Source organism: Schistocerca gregaria, chromosome X (genome assembly GCF_023897955.1).
Source record: "Schistocerca gregaria isolate iqSchGreg1 chromosome X, iqSchGreg1.2, whole genome shotgun sequence".
Taxonomy (NCBI): domain Eukaryota; kingdom Metazoa; phylum Arthropoda; class Insecta; order Orthoptera; family Acrididae; genus Schistocerca; species Schistocerca gregaria.
Window position 1 is genome coordinate 39,854,800 of NC_064931.1, and position 21,795 is coordinate 39,876,594.

The window sequence follows — 21,795 nt, forward strand, 5'->3', positions numbered from 1 at the left end:
CCAGCAGTGAAAGTAAATAATGATTGAGTGGTTAAAGGCCAAAATGAGTAACAAAAAGGTTCAAGTTCATGTTCACTTGGAATGTTCTGAAGTTAATGACACTCAGTACTTGGCATTAAGACCAAATTGTGAAGAAGTAAAGTTGCCGCCCTAAGCTTGATAGAGATTACAAGTTAAACACTGTCTAATGATGATTCCCAGTAAGAGCTCTGATTGATGCATTTGATAGCTGAGACTGGACTGTTGATCTGTGGTTGAGTGGTGGCCTAAATACTACCAGGGCACATGGATACTAATGTGAGCTGCTGGCAGCCATGTGACATGACGTAGAAAAATAGTGCCTGCAATCAAAGTACCATAGTCGTGGATGTATGTTCTGCTGGCAGTGGATTGGTCAACTCTAGTGTTGGCTTCTGGAGACTCCATGCACAACAAAACACATATTATTGTTGTTGTCCAGAACATTTACCAACATGCAGGATGAGCACGGATTGGTCTTTGGCCTGCAGATGCTTGTACATGCCGCAGCAGATGATACCTGAAGTGTGGCCACCTGCAGGATGCATGTGTGTTGCAGGTTTGCAGGTTACTGTCCAGTAGGAGTAGTATCCCTTCCCCCGCTGAAGAGATGGTGAAGACGCCTGTGTGGAGAGTGACAGTTGGGCCTCCTTCCACTCCCTCCACCACTGGGAGACATAGGGTAAGGAACTATCATGGCATAGCCCTGAGGAAGTGGTGTCAGATATGTCCAGTGGCTGTGTTGAGAGACTGGGATTCTGGACCTGTGGCAAGGCTTGTGTAGGCAAACCTGGGGTGCCTGGCAAGGGTGACAGCAGTCTAGGAGCCAGCCATATGGAGTGAGTCAGCAAGGATACCAAGCAACACACTGCATTTGGATAGTTGATAGGGGTGCAAGAGCAGCATGGAGAGGATGCAGGAAAAATTGACCCTGAGGGTGGAAGTGAGTGTGAGAACACCTGAAAGATAGGAAAGCTGTGCCTGGAAGGTATTTGCAAGTGTGGAAGCACCTGAGAAGTAGAATTATTGTGCCAAGGAGGCATGATGAGTGTGGATGCTGTGAGATGTAAAATTATTGTGCACAGAGGGCATGGATGAGTGTGGAAGCACGTGAGATGCAAAAATATTGTGTCTAGAGGGGAACGATGGTTATGGGACGGACAATGATTGTGCTCAGAGGGCATAGTTGAGTGCAGGAACACCAGAGAATTCAGTATGGCAAGGTAATTTGTATAATGCTTGCATAGGTTAGGCACAGAAATTGTGTGTGTGTGTGTGTGTGTGTGTGTGTGTGTGTGTGTGTGTGTGTCTTTTAGGCATGGGCAGGACCAGGGGAAAGTAAACAAATGTGACCATGGAGGTTCGTTGGTGGGAGCTACCATGAGATCTATGTGTGAGGAAGCATTGGGTAGCAAGTTATGGTGCTGTGCCAGGAGGAGGAAGCTGCAGCGGCATTGGGGCAACAGCTGGGTACCTCCAGTGTCATGACAACTCTGTAATGGGTAGTGTGTTCTGGTGCTATGCCAGAAACAGTGCCAGTCGATAGTGGCACTGCAGTGTTGGAACTGATGAAAATTTTTTTCTAGTTTTTTGCCAGTTAATGGGAAGAAACTTCTAAACTGAAGCTGATTAAAATGTTGACACAACCCCCCCCCCCCCCCCCTCCTCCCTACCAAAATCACGAAATGGTGGGATGAAACCTAGAAACAATCACCAATGGTGGGACAAAGATGGTGAAGCCATCGCCGATGGTGGGGCAAAAATGTTGAGCCCTGGAGCCAAAACAAAACACTGTCTACCGGGACTGGATGAGACGTGAAGTTCAGAAGAAAATAACTCTTCACCATATATTCGTGGGTGAAATTTGGAGGTAGCACTGGAGAAATTGGAGGCACTGTGGCCAGAAAAAAATCTTTGTCACTTACAAATATGTGACAAATCTTGGAGAGGTGGCACTGGAACCCACGAGAATCTTTACGTCACCAAATGCTTGGATGAAACATAGAAGCCATCACCAATAATGGGACGAAACTTGAAAAGGCTGTAGTGAAGCAGAGGGAAATGTTTGTTTGTTGTCAAATGGTGATATGAAAACACACTTTTTTTTAAAATTCTCATCACCAAAAAATTATGTGGGATGAAAACGGAGAGAGAGGAGGGAGTCGCTGGGACCAGAAAATTCCTCATCCCAATAAATGACGTGTTTTGTAGTCGTGGTAACACTACCTGCTTAAACAATCTAGAACAAGTTACTAGTAAGTACTAAACCGAAAGCTCCTTCCCAGATTAAGTTTTTTACAGATGAAAATTTTGTCGGTACTTTCAGTCCCAACAAGGAAAACAAATAATGATTAAGTGGCCAGAGGCCAAAATGATTAAGAAAGGAGTGCAAGTCTGGGTTCACTTGGAATGTTCTGAAGTTAACAACACACTCAGTACTTTGTTGGCATAAAACCAAAGTCTGAATAAGTAAAGTCACTGTCCTAAGCTCTGTAGAGATTAGAATCTAAACACTGCACAGTGACTGTCTGACACTCTGATCGACGGACTGTGGATGTAACCAACAATTGTCCCAGAGAACTCGAAGGAATGACTGGTTCGATAGTTGAGCCTGAACTGCTGATCTCTGTTTGAGCAGCAGCCTAAATATCATTGTGGCATACATATACAGCACGAGCCATTGGAAGCATGTGGCACAATGCAGGAAAATAGCGCCCTCAATCACAGTGCATGGTTATAAATGTGCATTCTGCTGGAAGTGGATGTGGCACCTCTCATGGCGGAAACATATGGGATGAGTGCAGGTTGGTGTTTGGCTTGCAGGTCCTTGTCCCTGTGGGGGCAGATGATGCCTGAAGTGAGACCACACATGGGATGTGCAGCACTCATCATCTCTGAATAACCACTTGAATCTGCTCACTATATTAATTTGGTGATATCCATTTACCAATGTGCTCCAGTATTAAATTTGTGATTTCTTGATGTCCTAGAACGTGTCCTGTCAACCGACCCTTCCTTTTAGTCAAGTTGTGCCACGAATTTCTTTTCTCCACAGTTTTATTTTTTATTCAGTACCTCCCCCCCCCCCCCCCCCCCCCCCCTGCGGGTCCGGGGTAAGAATAGGCCCGAGGTATTCCTGCTTGTCGTAAGAGGTGACTAAAAGTAGTTTCAAACGTTTCGGCCTTCCATGTGATGGTCCCCCTTGGTGTTTGACCTCCATTTTTCAAAATTCTACAGAAGTACGAGCCTTTTGGGGAAGGACACCTTACGTGGTGTATCACTGGTCCTCAGTGCACTAAGACCTTGGCACTAAGCATTGTAACCGCACCCACTATTCCTCAAATTGGGCCTAAACGCCTGATGGGTTGCACAAGTTATGCCCATAGTGCGTCCCCATCTGCACGTATGATCATGATGGACTTTCCATGGCACCCAAAATCCAGCACGGTAGCCAGCCCGTTGTGGTGGGGTCGTCATGTACCCTCTAGGTTATAGCCCCCTGACAACACAGGGATCGTACTGCCGATAAATGAGCTGCTTCCTCCCCACGTCGGCCAAGGAGTAGATGCCCGTCTCCTTGGGGCATCAGGACTCCCGGCAATGGTCATCCTGCCAGGTGGCCCTTGCTGAGGCTGGGTGGCGCCTGTGGGGAGAGCCCCTCGTCGGAATGGGTGGTATCGCGGCGGACGTTTCGCAGATTAAAACTCAACATGTATCAGGTCGATCTGCGGCCGAGTCTTTTAAAAAGAAAGGTACTGTCTGGTTCTGGTTCTCCTGCCCTTTCCCCTTGGCCACTCCCTGGGAGGAAGGACAGGCCCGCCAGCTTGGGGCGAAGTACTTCCCCCGCTATTTAGTCTGTTCTCGGACCAATGGGGGGACGTTCGCCACCTCCAAGCCCATGTTCTTTGTCGAACACATCGAGGACCTCCTCGAGGAAATTGAGCCTCTCAGTAAAATGCGTTCGGGGTCTGTTCTTATAAAGACCACCTCCGCCACACAGTCGGCGGTGCTCCAGGCGTGCGACTGACTAGGGGACATCCCAGGGTCCATTGTCCCGCATCTGGCACTGAATAGGACGCAGGGGGCTATTTTTCATCGGGACCTCCTGCTGCAATCTGATAAGGAGCTCAGGGTCAACCTGGAGCGCCGAGGCGTGTATTTCGTTCGGCGAGTCCAGCATGGCCCCAAAGACCGTCGCATCGACACCTCGCCTTCGAGGGGGACGTTCTCCCGGAGAAGGTAAAGGTGATGTGCTACCGGTGCGATGTGCGACCTTACGTCCCACCTCCTATGCGCTGCTTTCGGTGTTTGCGCTTCGGGCACATGTTGTCACGGTGTGAGGCTGAGCCCCTTTGTGGCAATTGTGGCCGTCCTCTTCGTGAGGAACATACATGCACCCCACCACCCCGGTGCATCAATTGTCCTGGCCTCCACTCGCCTAGATCTTTAGACTGCCCCACGTATCAGAAGGAGTAGAAGATTCAAGAATTAAAAACTTTGGACCGTCTCTCTTATTCTGAGGCCAGGAAGAAGTATGACCGCCTCCATCCTGTGACGTTGACAACTTCGTTTGCCTCAGTCGTGTCCACTCCTTCCACAGTATCCTCACCCCTATCCTGTCCCCCCTCCACCTCCTCACCCATCCGGGGTCTATGCCTCCGCCTGCCAAATCCTCCCCCCTCACGGCCCCTGCCCCCTCCACCACAGGGGCCACCCTTCCTCCTCCTCCCCCTCTGCCAACTAAGAAGCGATCCTCTTCTCAGATGTCCATCGGGGAAACGTTCCGGACCCCGGCTTCCGAGGTCCGGTGTTCCAAAACGGACCCCGCGCGTGAGGACCTTCTTCAGGTCCAGCCCACCATCCCCGTGCCTCATCGGACTTCCAAGAAGGCCTCCAAGAAGAAGTCTTTATACCCCTCTCCACCCCGGCGCGTTTCGTCTGACTCTCCATCCGTGAGTCGCTGCTCCCGGCCGTCCTCAGTTTCACCGGGACACTCTGCTGCCAGGCGCTCAGTTGGCCTGTCGTCGGCGAATGATGCTGCCCCTCCTACGCAACCCAGGAATGCGGCCGCAGCTGGCGACGACTCGATGGAACAGGATCCACCTCCCGCCAGTTGTAGCGTTGTTCCCTCGAAACCTGGCCCTCCGCGGCCGTTGAGGTGACCAGCTCTTCAACCATTTCGTTCCCCCTTTTCTCTGACTAGCGATGGATTTGTTACATTGGAACATTAGAGGTATTCGATCTAATTGGGAGGAATTACAACTGCTCCTCCGCCTGCACTGTCCGCTCGTCCTTGGTCTCCAGGAAACTAAGTTGCGCCCAGCTGACCGTATTGCTTTTACCCACTATACCTCGGAGCGGTCTGACATCACCCCTGTGGACGGTATTCCAGCTCATGGTGGGGTCATGTTGGTCGTTCGGGACGATGTCTATTACCATCCCATCCCATTGACTACCCCACTCCAAGCAATAGCTGTCTGTCTTACTCTTTCTGCCTTTACTTTTTCTGTTTGTACTGTCTACACTCCATCGTCATCCGCAGTTAGTCGGGCTGACATGATGCACGTGATTGTTCAGCTTCCTCTGCCGTTTTTATTGTTTGGCAACTTCAATGCCCACCATCCCCTTTGGGGATCTCCTGCACCCTGTCAGAGAGGCTCCCTCTTGGCGGATGTCTTCAACCATCTCAATCTTGTCTGCCTCAATACTGGCGCCCCGACTTTCCTCTCGGACTCTACTCATACCTACTCCCACTTGGACCTCTTGATCTGTTTTACCACTCTTGTCCATCGGTTCGAGTGGTATGTCCTTTCTGACACCTATTCGAGCGACCATTTCCCCTGTGTCGTTCGTCTCCTGCACCACACCCCATCCCCACGTCCTTCGAGCTGGAACATACCGAAAGCTGACTGGGGACTTTACTCCTACCTGGTGACCTTTCTGGACCACGATATTCTCAGTTGTGACAGTCAGGTCGAATACCTCATGGCTGTTATCATCAATGCTGCCGAACGTTCCATTCCTCGTACTACCTCTTCATCACGTCGCGTTTCCATCCCCTGGTGGAATGAGGCTTGTAGAGATGCTATCCGTGCTCAACGACGTGCTTTATGCACCTTTCGCGACATCCTATGTTGGCGAATTGTATTGGATACAAACGACTCCGAGCGCAATGCCGTAGAGTCATCAAAGACAGCAAAAAAGCTTGTTGGGCCTCTTTCACCAGCTCCTTTAACAGTTTTACTCCTTCTTCTGTCGTGTGGGGTGGCCTGCACCAGCTGTCGGGAATTAAGGCCCACTCCTCGGTACCTGGCCTGACTTCGGGTAATGAGGTACTTGTTGATCCTGTGGATGTCTCCAACGCCTTCGGCCGCTTTTTCACAGAGGTTTCAAGCTCCGCCCATTACCACCCTGCCTTCCTTCCCAGGAAAGAGGCAGAAGAGGCTCGGCGACCTTCCTTCCACTCGCTGAATCTGGAAAATTATAATGCCCCCTTTACTATGCGGGAACTCGAATGTGCACTTGCACTGTCGCAGTCCTCTGCTCCGGGTCCAGATGCCATTCACGTTCAGATGCTGACACACCTTTCTCCGGCAGGGAAAAGCTTTCTCCTTCGTACCTACAATCGTGTCTGGACCGAAGGGCAAGTCCCCATGTTTTGGCGTGACGCCGTCGTTGTTCCTATACCCAAACTCGGGAAGGATAGACAGCTTCCCTCTAGTTACCACCCCATTTCTCTTACAAGCTGTGTCTGTAAGGTGAGCGCATGGTTAACGCTCGGTTAGTTTGGATTCTTGAATCTCGACGGCTACTTACCAATGTTCAATGCGGGTTTCATCGCTGCCGCTCCGCTGTTGACCACCTTGTGACCTTGTCGACATTCATCATGACCAACTTTTTGCGAAAGCGCCAAATGGTAGCCGTGTTCTTCGATTAGGGAAGGACGGGGAAGAAAGTCAGCCATGCTCTTTGATAGGAACCATCCCGGCATTTGCCTGGAACAATTTAGGGAAATCACGGAAAACCTAAATCAGGATGGCTGGACACGGGATTGAACCGTCATACTCCCGAATGCGAGTCCAGTGCCTAACCACTGTGTCACTTCGCTCGGTTGCACAGTGAGTAGTACAGTTTTGTTAATGTCAAACATGCACCTTAGGCATTGTTGTATGATTCATTTGTCATTTGTAGTTTACCGCTATTAAATTATGATGTTTACTGTGCCATCTATTGCTACATTTTGTAACTATTTATTTTTCTTCTGCCATGCGTTTACCCCCTTCTGTGATAATATTCTGTTTGATGTCGTTCTGTCCAGTGGTGTTATTTCTACAGCACCTTGAAAGTTTAACTTTAATTCTAATCACCCTGTATTTCATGTCAGTATTTTGCAGCCATGACCTATTAAAGTGATAGTTTGGTAACATGCACACTGGTCGACATCTGCTTTCTTTGTTATTGGAATTATTGTGTTCTTCTTGAAATATAAGAGTCTTTCACCTGTCTCATACCTTTTGCACACTATGTGGAATATTTTTGTCATGGCTGGCTCTTCAAATGATATCTGTAGTTTTAGGGAAATGTACTCTACTCCAGGGGTCTTATTGGCACTAAAATATTTCTGTGTTCTGTCAAAGTCATATCTCCCATCTCAGCTTCATCTACTTCCTTTTTGCTTTCTATAATACTGTCTTCAAGTCCATTTCCCTTGTATAGACCCTGTATACACTCCTGGAAATTGAAATAAGAACACCGTGAATTCATTGTCCCAGGAAGGGCAAACTTTATTGACACATTCCTGGGGTCAGATACATCACATGATCACACTGACAGAACCACAGGCACATAGACACAGGCAACAGAGCATGCACAATGTTGGCACTAGTACAGTGTATATCCACCTTTCGCAGCAATGCAGGCTGCTATTCTCCCATGGAGACGATCGTAGAGATGCTGGATGTAGTCCTGTGGAACGGCTTGCCATGCCATTTCCACCTGGCGCCTCAGTTGGACCAGCGTTTGTGCTGGACGTGCAGACCGCATGAGACGACACTTCATCCAGTCCCAAAGATGCTCAATGGGGGACAGATCCGGAGATCTTGCTGGCCAGGGTAGTTGACTTACACCTTCTAGAGCAAGTTGGGTGGCACGGGATACATGCGGACGTGCATTGTCCTGTTGGAACAGCAAGTTCCCTTGCCAGTCTAGGAATGGTAGAACGATGGGTTCGATGACGGTTTGGATGTACCGTGCACTATTCAGTGTCCCCTCGACGATCACCAGAGGTGTACGGCCAGTGTAGGAGATCGCTCTCCACACCATGATGCCGGGTGTTGGCCCTGTGTGCCTCGGTCGTATGCAGTCCTGATTGTGGTGCTCACCTGCACGGCGCCAAACACGCATACGACCATCATTGGCACCAAGGCAGAAGCGACTCTCATCGCTGAAGACGACACGTCTCCATTCGTCCCTCCATTCATGCCTGTCGCGACACCACTGGAGGCGGGCTGCACGATGTTGGGGCGTGAGCGGAAGACGGCCTAACGGTGTGCGGGACCGTAGCCCAGCTTCATGGAGATGGTTGCGAATGGTCCTCGCCGATACCCCTGGAGCAAGTGTCTGTAATATGCTGGGAAGTGGCGGTGCGGTCCCCTACGGCACTGCGTAGGATCCTACGGTCTTGGCGTGCATCCGTGCGTCACTGCGGTCCGGTCCCAGGTCGACGGGCACGTGCACCTTCCGCCGACCACTGGCGCCAACATTGATGTACTGTGGAGACCTCACGCCCCACGTGTTGAGCAATTCGGCAGTACGTCCACCCGGCCTCCCGCATGCTCACTATACGCCCTCGCTCAAAGTCCATCAACTGCACATACGGTTCACGTCCACGCTGTCGCGGCATGCTACCACTGTTAAAGAGTCCGATGGAGCTCCGTATGCCATGGCAAACTAGCTGACACTGACGGCGGCGGTGCACAAATGCTGCGCAGCTAGCGCCATTCGACGGCCAACACAGCGGTTCCTGGTGTGTCCGCTGTGCCGTGCGTGTGATCAGTGCTTGTACAGCCCTCTTGCAGTGTCCGGAGCAAGTATGGTGGGTCTGACACACCGGTGTCAATGTGTTCTTTTTTCCATTTCCAGGAGTGTATATTCTTTCCACCTTCCACTTGTTATCAGTTTTACCCTCTGCTGCCTTCACAATTTAACCTCCCAAAGCTATCGATTTGTCTCCTGCTCTATTCATTTCCCCTGTTGAAATCAATTATTGCTTTGTGCTCTCTTTGAAACTCACAGCAACCTTTGGTTCTTTCAACTTATCCAAGTCCCATATCCTTAATTTCCTACCTCTTGTAATTACTTAATTTTTAATCTACAGTTCACAACCAATACATTGTCAGTGTCTGCATCTGCTGCATCTGCCCCTGGGAATGTTTTACAGTTTAAAATCTGGTTCCAAAATCTCTATTTTACCATTATATAATCAGTCTGAAACATTCCAGGGCCTCTAGGTTTCTTCCATGTGTACAAACTTCATTCATGATTCTTAAACCAAGTAATTGCAAAGATTAAATTATGCTCTGTACAAAATTCTACTAGGCAGCTTCCTCTTTCATTTCTTTAACCAGTACATATTCTAATACTGTTTTTACTTTGCAGTATCCCATCACAATTAAAAATTTTCTTTTCCATTAAACATCTAAATAATTTCTTCATTGTCTGTGGTGCTGATTGGCATACAAACTTGTACTACTTCAGTGAGTATTGGATTGATGTCTGTCTTGGCTATGGTAATTCATTCACTGGGGTGTTCATAGTAGTTTATACTGTTCCTACTTTCGTATTCATTGTTAGTCCCACTCCTGCATTACCCTATTTGATTTTGTATTTATGAACCTGTACTCACCTGATCAGTAGTCTTGTTCTTCCTGCAACCACATATCACTAATTCCTACTATCTTTAACTTCAATCCATCCATTTCCCTTTTTACATTTTTAAATGTACCTGCCCAATTAAGGGATCTAATTTTCCACATTCTGAGTAGTCCCCACCAGGAGACCCAAATGGTGTACTATTTTGTGGAATATCTTGCTCAAGAGGATACAGTCATCATTTAACCATGCCATAGAGTTATGTGCCCTCACGAAAACTAACAGCTCTAGCTTTCCCTTGCTTTCAGCTGTTTGCAGTACCAGACAATATCAGCTGACGTTACAAAGACAGATCAGTCCATCATCCAGACCAAGTACTGGAAAGGCTGGTGCCCCTCTGCAGGAACTACACGTTTGTTTGGTCTCTCCACAGATACCCCTCCATTGTGGTTGCACCTATGGTATGGCTGTCTGGGGTTCAGGGGGGAATTAATTCTTAGCTAATAGGTTTTCTCAATTCAACATGACTGTAATATTATTATCAAGAATAAACTTTGTGCAAAACTTTTATGTAATTAGTTCTTTAAATTCAACTGCAAAATCTGACTTTTCTAAAAATAAATAACTGAAATCGTGTATTTAGAGCAAAGTTTCCCATCACAATTGACAGATAATTCATCCGTGCCCCTCTTAAAGTTTTTCAACACATCCTGCAATATGTTCTCACACTTCATATTCCGTTTCTTCTTTTTTTTTTATGCTAAGGTCAGTCTGACATGATCATTTTATGAAGTAAATTTAATTTTCATAAATTATATTTTGACATTTTACAGATTTCTTACTAAAGTAAGCAATTACCATCATAAAATTTTATGACCCTGTGGTTTATGAGATATTCTTATAGATTTTAAAGTCTCCTAATATTTATCAGTGCAATGCAGGAATGAAATAGCCTCCAACAGTTCATTATGTTGTAGCAAGTGTCACTGATTGGACTCCTATTTTCACTTGTTGAACTATAAATCAGTGTCTCATTCTGGATTCTTTTCATTCAAATCTTCTGTGTTCTATTAGCTTTTTAACAAACACTTCTGCTTCTTCTCTAATGAGTTATACATTGTCTGCGACACAAAATTTATCTTTCCTTTGTTTCTCATTGTAAACGTTTCAGATATCCATCATTACGTTTGATGTTTTTCTTAACTGAATTTTATTTTCTTATATTGTACTAACTTTTTAGTGAGCTCCCTAGTGAATTTTCTGTGGATAATGTGTTAACTGACATGCCAAGTGTCCTTTAGGATTAATTCATTAAGTCATTCGATTACTGTAAAAGCAAAGCTAAAAAGTCATATGCAACATAATAGTGACAAGAAAAACAAGTGGTTGATGTATGTTTACGTGAATTTTCTCACTGGTGCTACAAAAAGCACAAATACTGTCTTTCTACCCAGTTAGGTTTTCATGGTGTACTTGGTAGTTGACAAGGCAGACAAACGGAGCACCATTTCTTGTTCAAATAATCTCATTCTATATGATTGCTTAGATGTAAATGAAAGTCCTACAAATAGTTGTGCATCAAATAACATTCAGAATAACAGAAGCCAATAATATCTTCTGTGAACAGTGAGAGTTTTGAAATAGCTACCAAAGTTCTTGAATTTGTATAAACAAGAAAACTCAACAATTCATCCTCTACTTTGGGTGTTTGTATAATTATGTTAGGAATACTCTGATTTAGTGTCCACAGAAAACACTGTGAATCACCTCTGAAAATCTTGAAAGTTAGGCAGTATATCAACCATTAGCATATCTCATTTTTAACGTGCCATCTTGCAGAAGTCATATTCCTGTGACATAAAACATAAAGACTACATTTATAAGGTACAAAACTATTAGAAAATCGCTATTCACTACTTAGAAGTAATGTTCCATCAAGGTTTTAGCATCCTTAGGGTAAATATGAATAGTAGTTATCAGATTGTTCTGTTCACCAAAGGTAAGTGCCCAGTATAAAGGTAGCACGAAGCAAACCCCCCTGCCACACAGACATCCATAGCTAAATGGTAGTGGCTTTGCATGCTAGCTGCAGACTATTCACAGGGCAATATGTCTAAAACAGAATCACCATACCCGGGCTGCTGAAACATGTCACTTCATGATCAGTGCCCAAAAGTTGGCAATATAACTGACAAACAAGTGAGGAACGCAAGGCGCTGCATCTTCTGGACCAATTGTGGCACTGAACAAAAGCCAGTTCTGGCATCAATGCTACCATGTTGCCGGCTTCTGCGTGAACATTGTATGTTAGTGTGTGAACTCCTGCTGTTGTGCTGTGTTGTGTTACCGCCTTGACTACAGTTTTTGTCACCAAAACGATGTTGTTCACCAAGATACAATCCGTTGCACTGTGGAATGCCATTAAATAGTCAGGCTTTGGAATTGCTATGGAGGACGCATGAGTTTTATGAGCAAGAAAACGCATTTGTTTCTGTTTATGGGCATGCATTGATTACTGTTGATAATGTTTTATAGTGTACTACAGAAACTCTGGGACTCAGTCAAAGAATAGTTAAAAGGAAAGGGGTACTACTACAAGACTTACAAGACACTGAAGTAAACAGTGTGGAAGAAAGCCACTGTGGGAGAAACATTGTGGTTTTAAGTACTCCAGGAAAGAAAAAATAAAAAAAATAAAAAAAAAGAAATAAAAAGCAGCCTCGTCCTGTTACAGAGAATGATTCTTTCGAATCCAATACAATTCATCGGCATATATATGGATACTATAGAAGGAAAGTAGCGAAGTTGCTAATTTCCTTAAAAAAAAGGGAACTTTTCTCGGGGGGGGGGGGGGGGGGGGGGGGAATACGTCACTTAAGATGGTATTAAGAAGTAGGGGCTTCTGTTTTAAAAAGTCAGATGGGCGAAAACTGTTACTTTAATTAGCTCATGTTGTTGCAGTTCATACTATTTTCTTAGATAAAATTGTAGGCAAGGACATACACTTGGTCATATGGTTAGATGAAATCTGAGTCAATGCTGGAGAATCAGTTGAGAAATGCTGGACAGATGATACACCAAATAGCAGCAAACATCAGCCAACAGGAAGAGAATCCCAATTAGTTGTGGCACATGCAGGATCTTCGAACAGCTTTGTGCCTAAAGGACTATTAGTTTTTCAGTTGAGAAAAAACAGTGACTATCATGGGGATATGGATCACCCACGGTTTCTACAGTGGTTTAAAAATTTGTTGCTCCAGTTTAGTGTTCTGACAGTGTTTGTGATGGACAATGCACTGTACCATTCCATGATTTTAGATAGAACTCCCACCACTAGTGACCATAAAGAAACTATGGTTCAGTGGTTACAGGCGAGAAACATTGCTGCGGACATAAGTATGACAAAGCTGTTGTTATACTCGCTCATAAAACAAAATAATCCTGTGACCCTTAAATACATTGTAGATGATATTGCAAGCAGTGTCATTTGGTAATTAGACTTCTGCCTCATCACTGCCATTTTAATCCAATTGAATTGGTTTGGAGTGTAGTCAAGGTGTACATTAGAAGCAATAACATGACTTTTACTATAACAGAAGTGGAAAGACTATGTGAAGGTCTTGCTACCGTAGGCGCTACCTCATGGAGGAAGGAAGTAGATCATGTTGCTAATCTCTTAAGAGAAGCACAGGCTATAGATGGCGTTATAAATGAAAATGAACAATTAATGATTTCTCATGATGATGATGATGATGATGATGATGATGATGATGATGACAAAGATAATGGTTTTGGCACCGAATCCAATGATAGTGATGAACGGGATGGAATTGCTCCATTGACATCTTAAATTGGTGAGTGTAAAAGTATACAAAATTAATTTTCTCTCTCTCTCTCTCTCTCTCTCTCTCTCTCTCTCTCTCTCTCTCTCTCTCTCTCTCTCTGCAATCCGAGGCTATGCATGTTTTGACTTATTTCTTTGAGTGTGGATTGTGTGTTCTTTGGTATGCTTAGGTTTACATTGTTGTAAGACGTTTTACATGCAGCTATTATGGTAACAATTGGGAATGACTTTTCATTGATATTATCGTTAACTTTGGATCTTTGTATTTCCTGGTTTCATATACTATCAAACACTTAGTCTCCATTGTTAGAAAAATGTATGTTGTTGCACTTATGTATAAACGTTGATTGTAGCTTATATTTTACGAAACATACTTCAGAGTTGTGGGCGTGTGCCGTGGCAGCTATTGCAACCTCGCAATCGCAGGATAGCCAACTACACATGAGCCGTCAAATGACATGTTTCTCCGGCCCAGGTATAGGCAACACATTACAAGCAATAACAATCATTTATTGTAGTAAGGTACATGAACATATACAATAATACTCCAGCTGTACAGTTATCACTTGGTCCCATCTATTATGTAAGTTGAATTCACGAAGTCAGGGTCTAATTTTGAATATAAACAAACACATTCCAATTATGTTAAGTTAGAACCAGATACTAAAGAAAATAATGTAATTTAAAAGAAAAGGTTGAATAAAAAGTCAAAAATACAATAAATTATTTTACAGGACAGTATTATGTATTGCAACTGCTTTCAAAGCGGAAAGCTTCATCTTCAGGTGCCACCAAATAATTATGGAAACATAAATGTGTGATGGTCAGGCTAGTCAGTCATGGGATCTCACCCATATTAAATGAATGGGAATGCTCCCATGCATTTGTTTGGTGTGGATGTGACCCCCGCCCCCTCCTGACTGACTGGCCCAACCTCCACACATTTATGTTTCCATAATTATTTTGTGACACCTGTAGATGAAGCTTTAGACTTCGGAAGCAGTCATGCAATAAATAAGAAATTACTGGCAACTGTAGAGGGTTTGGGACTGGTAACCTCGGATATTAAGTCCCATAGTGCTCAGAGCCAATTGAACCTTCTTTTTTTAGAGGGTTCTTTATTTTATTAACATTGCAACAATATAAAGCAAAGTTATTGTGATGTCAGATGACACTGTTAGATTTCATGAAGCCTTCTACAAGTCAAAATTTTTTTCTTTTGTTACAAAATTTCCTCATAGCACACTAATAAACTTTTTATTCCCCATTTTTTTTTTTTTTTTTTTTTTTTTGCAGAAATGTGCATTTCATTGTAGTCTATTTTTCCTAAAATATGTAATCTTTTTTTAAATAAAATGAAGTATTCTGTCAAGTTTGCAACCAACATTTGATCTTCTGATTCAAATTATTCTAAACAATCAGATTGTTCAATGTTTAGCTCATGCTCACACATTTCTATAAAGCTCATCAATTGTCAGCTCCTGGTTATGCAAATCCAGTAGTTCTTGAACATTGTCATCCACCTTTAAATTTAATTGCTGAGAAAGATCAACCTCTTCTTCAGTCACATTATCAATTTGATTACGATCTGGTGCTGATTCCAACTAGATTTTTGTTGGGTTGGGTTGGGTTGGGTTGGGTTGTATGGGGGAAGAGACCAAACAACGAGGTCATCGGTCTCATTGGATTAGGGAAGGATGGGAAAGGAAGGTGGCCATACCCTTTCAAAGGAACCATTCCAGCATTTGCCTGGAGCGATTTAGGGAAATCATGGAAAACCTAAATCAGGATGGCCAGACACGGGATTGAATGGTCATCCTTCCGAATGCGAGTCCAGTGTGCTAACCACTGCACCACCTTGCTTGGACAAACTAAAAGAACCAGAGGTTGTACAGAGTTTCAGGGAGAGCATAAGGGAGCAATTGACAGGAATGGGGGAAAGAAATACAGTAGAAGAAGAATGGGTAGCTCTGAGGGATGAAGTAGTGAAGGCAGCAGAGGATCAAGTAGGTAAAAAGACGAGGGCTAGTAGAAATCCTTGGGTAACAGAAGAAATATTGAATTTAATTGATGAAAGGAGAAAATATAAAAATGCAGTAAATTAAGCAGGCAAAAAGGAATACAGACGTCTCAAAAATGAGATCGACAGGAAGTGCAATATGGCTAAGCAGGGATGGCTAGAAGAGAAATGTAAGGATGTAGAGGCTTATCTCACTAGGGGGTAAGATAGATACTGCCTACAGGAAAATTAGAGAGACCTTTGGAGATAAGAGAACCACTTGTATGAACATCAAGAGCTCAGATGGAAACCCAGTTCTAAGCAAAGAAGGGAAAGCAGAAAGATAGGACTATATAGAGGGTCTATACAAGGGCGATGTACTTGAGGACAATATTATGGAAATGGAAGAGGATGTAGATGAAGATGAAAAGGGAGATACGATACTGCATGAAGAGTTTGACAGAGCACTGAAAGATCTGAGTCGAAACAAGGCCCCCAGAGTAAACATTCCATTGGAACTGCTGACGGCCATGGGAGAGCTACCATCTGGTGAGCAAGATGTATGAGACAGGCGAAATACCCTCAGACTTCAAGAAGAATATAATAATTCCAATCCTAAAGAAAGCATGTGTTGACAGATGTGAAAATTACCGAACAATGAGTTTAATAAGCCAAAGCTGCAAAATAGTAACACGAATTCTTTACAGACGAATGGAAAAACTAGTAGTAGCCAACCTTGGGGAAGATCAGTTTGGATTCCATAAAAACACGGAAACACGTGAGGCAATACTGACCTTACAACTTATCTTAGAAGAAAGATTAAGGAAAGGCAAACCTACGTTTCTAGCATTTGTAGACTTAAAGAAAGCTTTTGACAATGTTGACTGGAATAATCTCTTTCAAATTCTAAAGGTGGCAGGGGTAAAATACAGAGAGCGAAAGGCTATTTACAATTTGTACAGAAATCAGATGGCAGTTATAAGGGTCGAGGGACATGAAAGTGAAGCAGTGGTTGGGAAGTGAGTAAGACAGGGTTGTAGCCCCTCCTCGATGTTATTCAATCTGTATATTGAGCAAGCAGTAAAGGAAACAAAATAAAAATTCAGAGTAGGCATTAAAATCCATGGAGAAGAAATAAAAACTTTGAGGTTCACCGATGACATTGTAATTCTGTCAGAGATAGCAAAGGACTTGGAAGAGCAGTTGAATGGAATGGACAGTGTCTTGAAAGGAGGATATAAGATGAACATCAACAAAAGCAAAACGAGGATAATGGAATGTAGTCGAATTAAGTCGGGTGATGCTGAGGGAATTAGATTAGGAAATAAGAGTTTTGCTATTTGGGGAGCAAAATAACTGATGATGGTCGAAGTAGAGAGGATATAAAATGTAGACTGGCAGTAGCAAGGAAAGCATATCTGAAGAAGAGAAATTTGTTAAGATCGAGTATAGATTTAAGTGTCAAGAAGTCATTTCTGAAAGTATTTGTATGGAGTGTAGCCATGTATGGAAGTGAAACATGGACGATAAATAGTTTGGACAAGAAGAGAATAGAAGCTTTCGATATGTGGTGCCACAGAAGAATGCTGAAGATTAGATGGGTAGATCACATAACTAATGAGGAAGTATTGAATAGGATTGGGGAGAAGAGAAGTTTGTGGCACAACTTGAATAGGAGCAGGGATCGGTTGGTAGGTCATGTTCTGAGGCATCGAGGGATCACCAATTTAGTATTGGAGGGCAGCGTGGAGGGTAAAAATCATAGAGGGAGGCCAAGAGATGACTACACTACGTAGATTCAGAAGGATGTAGGTTGCAGTGGGTACTGGGAGATGAAGAGGCTTGCACAGGATAGAGTAGCATGGAGAGTTGCGTCAAACCAGTCTCAGGACTGAAGACCACAACAACAACAGCCGGACCACAACTTCTGTCATTACCGTGAGTTTCCTCAGAAAGAGCAGTGCAATCTCTTTAGTAGTGCATGCTGCCTGACTTCTGAAGTGGCTAAACCAACCTTTAATAGCTTTAAACATTTCATCTTTGGTCACCTCCCCAGCTTTTTCTCTTAGTCTTTCAAAAATCAGCTTAGCTTGAGAGCATGCCTGGTTCTGATCAATAAAACAATTTTTCACTTTTACTTGACTATCACACTGTAATTTTAACATTGTTTTCATCTGAGTGATAATACCATGAAATTTATGGATGGCACTTGAATTCAAAGAGTGAGCATATTTCACAGCTTTGAGGATTTTTTCTTTACCTTTTATAATTGTTCTGATTATTTATTCTGATAGATAACTTCTTTGCCAATTCATAAATTTTAATTTTTGCATCAAATTCATTGATAACATTAAGTTTACAGTACAAAGGTAATGATTTTATTTTATTGTTTGATTCAAATGAATCAGTTCTGCTTCATTTGGGTGACATAGAATCTATCAATGGATAAATGGTTCCACACAAAATACATCCGAACCTGTCGTAAGCCAAACACCCTGTTGGTGGAGTAAAAGAGATTTGAGGACAAATTGCGCAACTCCAAATCTGCGTAAAATGGGGTAGGGTATGTCAGGATATTACTGTACTCAGCTTTGGCTTACAGTAAAGGTATGGTGCTGATAAAGTTCCACACCTAAGCTAACCTAACACTATAGATGAAGACTAACTAAAATTCAGTTTGGACTGCAGTAGAAAGTTTAAGTTCTGTTTCTCAATAAGTAAACACTTTGAATTATACCACTTTTACTTATGTTCGAAACTCGGCACAAATTGTCAAATGCCTGGAAGTGGTAGGTACTGCAGATAACTTGTAGGCAATTGTAGTATTGAAGAAGTACTGGAAGTGGGTGATAAATGGTAGAGTGTCAGCATGCGGCCATGTAAGTCTTGTGCTTAGCATGTGATTGTCATCCCGTGAACTATTTGGTGGATGCATAAAATAGGTCCATGTTTCAGCAGTGGGTGCACCAAATAGTTCCAGGTTTCAGCATTCTCTCCCGTGGCAGATGTAACTACATGCAGATGAATGGCCTATTTGAATGTCTTGTGCAGAAGCATAAAGTAGTTCCTGGTATGAGTACCACCTAGGTGGCAACTGACTGTATTGTATGTGAGGCACCACACTGTTACTGCCTGGTGTGAGGTGCCCTCTAAATACAGCACTGTGTACCATGTCTGGCAGAGATACAACATGAATTATTCTTCCTCTCCTCAACCCTCCGCCCCTCCCCCTACCCTGTCCCCATATTCCTTTTTCGCCTCCTCCTCGTCCTCCTCTTCCTCCTTTCCTTATCCACCACGAACATTAGTGTTCCTCTTTTCCTTTGCTTTGTTTGAGTCAAGCAGAAAATTGTTCCTGGCTTGTGACTATTTACTCACAGAAATAAACTTGTTATGTATAGGGTGAAATCCAGATTACTTCTCAAACTTGCAAAGTAAAATGGTGTCCACAAAATTATGGCAGAAAAATCATTAACTTGATACTCATACACCTGGATACAGTTTTAATTTTGTTTGCTCACATTTTTACACAATGCCCCATTCCTTATTTATACTAACAGTTGCAAGCCATATAAAATCTGCATGTGGACTTCCTACAGTGCTATGTTTGAGTGGTAGTCAGAACCAAATGTGATAAGTTTCTCATTCATACCCTTTCACTTTAAAATGTTATCATGGAATAATGGTGCATGGCATGTCTGCATGATACTATGGTGGATTTGGCATATGTCCAGCTAATTTGCATTATGGAAAAACGAGTAACAAATGTGTATTTCCAACCATATTAATTGAAGATTGTCTCCTAATAGTCATATGCAGCCTGCTTGTGTGATTGTAGAAGTTATAACCTAGCACTGTTGGAACATTAATTCCTTGGTGTAAGGAATAAATTAAGCAAAACCATTCAAGACTTTGAAATCATTGGGACTTTCATGGGCACTTTTCATTGTTTTCCTGGCATTTCACCAGCATGAGTGGCTAGAATTTTTGAAGATTCACTGTCAATCTGTCACACTTATAGAGAGTGAAGAAGGCTTTACATAGTTTAAAACTTTGTTGCAAAGCACATCGCTTGAACATTTTCTAGTTTACATAATTTTTATCTTCAGTATGAGATTTCACAGGCTGTATGTAAATAAAATTTGTAGCTACTATATGGGCAAACATTTTATGTTAACTATATCCTTTTTTTCTCTTTTTTTATGAACGTAGGCGGAAAGACTCTTTGTTTTTTAAATCATGTTGTTTTGTCTGACCATATCAAAATAAGATATTAATGTGCTTCTACTTTTTAGTTAAATTTAACTGAATCATCACAAACTTGGCTTTCTCATGGTTAAATATTTTAATGTTTCAGGCGTAATATGTTCAACTCGATGCACTTCTTTCAGACATTCCTTCACATAGTACAGGTTGTACTGAGTTACTTCCTCATGTTAATATTTATGACATATAATGTATGGCTGTGCTTGGGTGTTGTCATTGGGGCAGCTCTTGGTTATTTCTTATTTGGCTGGAAGAAGTCTGTCATTGTTGATGTTACTGAACACTGTCATTAAAAACTTCCTGCCTTTGTAGTATAATATAATGGATTGCTGGAAGCAAAGTATTAAATCACTAGTTATCATGTTTCAAAGAAAAAAAATTGAGATTTTGTTCGTTTTTTGAATGTATTCCATGCAAAATGTCATATTTTCATAAGAAATTGTGCATTTGCAGTCAATAGCAATTTGTAATATGGAGAAAATGTGAAACACCAGGTTCAGAATTTTACTAATGACAGAAACTTAAAGTTTATTCAGTTTCTCTTCTGAAATGGTATTGTGTAACAACAGAATTTACTTAAGTGCAGTCAATGGTACTTAGTGTATTGTGAATTTTTTAGTACAGTTTTATAATAACTAAATGTACTGAAATGTTAAAAATTACTATTTTTTATTTTTGACAATTTAATAAAGCATATTTTGTTGTTTTATTAAATAGTTTTATTACAATCCCTGTAAGAAGAAAGATCAGGTTTGAACATCCCACAAATGAAAATGTCATTAGAGATGGAGCATCAACTTGGATTACTGGAAGCATAAGCAATAAATTTGTGTTCTTTCAAAGGACTCACCCCAGCATTTACCTAAAGTGATGTAGTGAAATCATGGAAAAACTAAATCAGAATGGATGGACAGGGATTTGAACCACTGCCATCCTTAATACAATTCCAGTATTACACCACTGTGCCACCTCACTTGGACCAACCCTTGTAGTTAGTTGTAGTGTTTTGCAAAAGAACTGAAATGAAAAGCAAATGCTCCAGCAAATAATCATTGTCAGTGTTTTTTTTAAGTTTTTTATCTGTTCAATGATATTGTCTGATGATTATGGCCTTTCAATCTGTAAACAGCTTATCAAGATAGATTTTTTTTAAAAATATATTGTTGTTTTCTTGCAAAAGACCATGGCTTATCAGCTTGTTTCTTCCAATTGTGAGAAGAAATGATCTGTCTTCCATTGTGAGCAAAACCATACTATGTGATTCTGCGTCACAAATATTACTGCAAACACTTTTGTACAAATCATTAAGATGACTCTTAGCGGTATAGGATTTTATTTACTTGTGACTGTTTGTTTCACATAAATTCGACTATAGTATACAAGATTCATACCAGCAAAGCATGGCTGAATCAATGGTTGCAGCTTTCTTGTGTAGGTCATAAAATTCTATTGTTTGGTCATGGAACAGTTCTGAAGACTAGCCAGTTCACATATTAATCATTATTAATTAACTAGACCCAGTATGTATTTGTTTATTAACAATTTCACTATCAATGAAAGATGTTAACAATATGTTAGGTAGCTGTCAGAATGCAGAAGAGAGAGGCCTCAGCAGTTACAGAAGTTAGAAAAATGTAGCAAACTTCCATAATTGTTAGGAAGCCTAAATTGGATAGTAAAGTTAAGAAGAGGGAGATTATGCCATTAGTAGCTATGGATGAGCTGTAGGCCTACAGTTGCAGGAGATATTAAGTAGGAAGTACCAAGATACCAACATTATAAAGCCAATCACAGGGCA

At 42.5% G+C, this 21,795-nt stretch overlaps 1 protein-coding gene across 1 annotated transcript in view; it reads left to right on the forward strand.

The window, feature by feature from the left end:
- LOC126298949 (high affinity copper uptake protein 1-like) overlaps positions 1 to 20,704 on the forward strand; it is a 175,352-nt gene extending 154,648 nt beyond the window's left edge. Inside the window, exon 6 of the mRNA XM_049990553.1 lies at positions 20,089 to 20,704. Within this exon, the coding sequence (XP_049846510.1) occupies positions 20,089 to 20,290 (202 nt within the window). The 3' untranslated portion in view covers positions 20,291 to 20,704. The remainder of the gene's footprint in view (positions 1 to 20,088) is intronic.
- Positions 20,705 to 21,795: the final 1,091 nt, after the last annotated feature.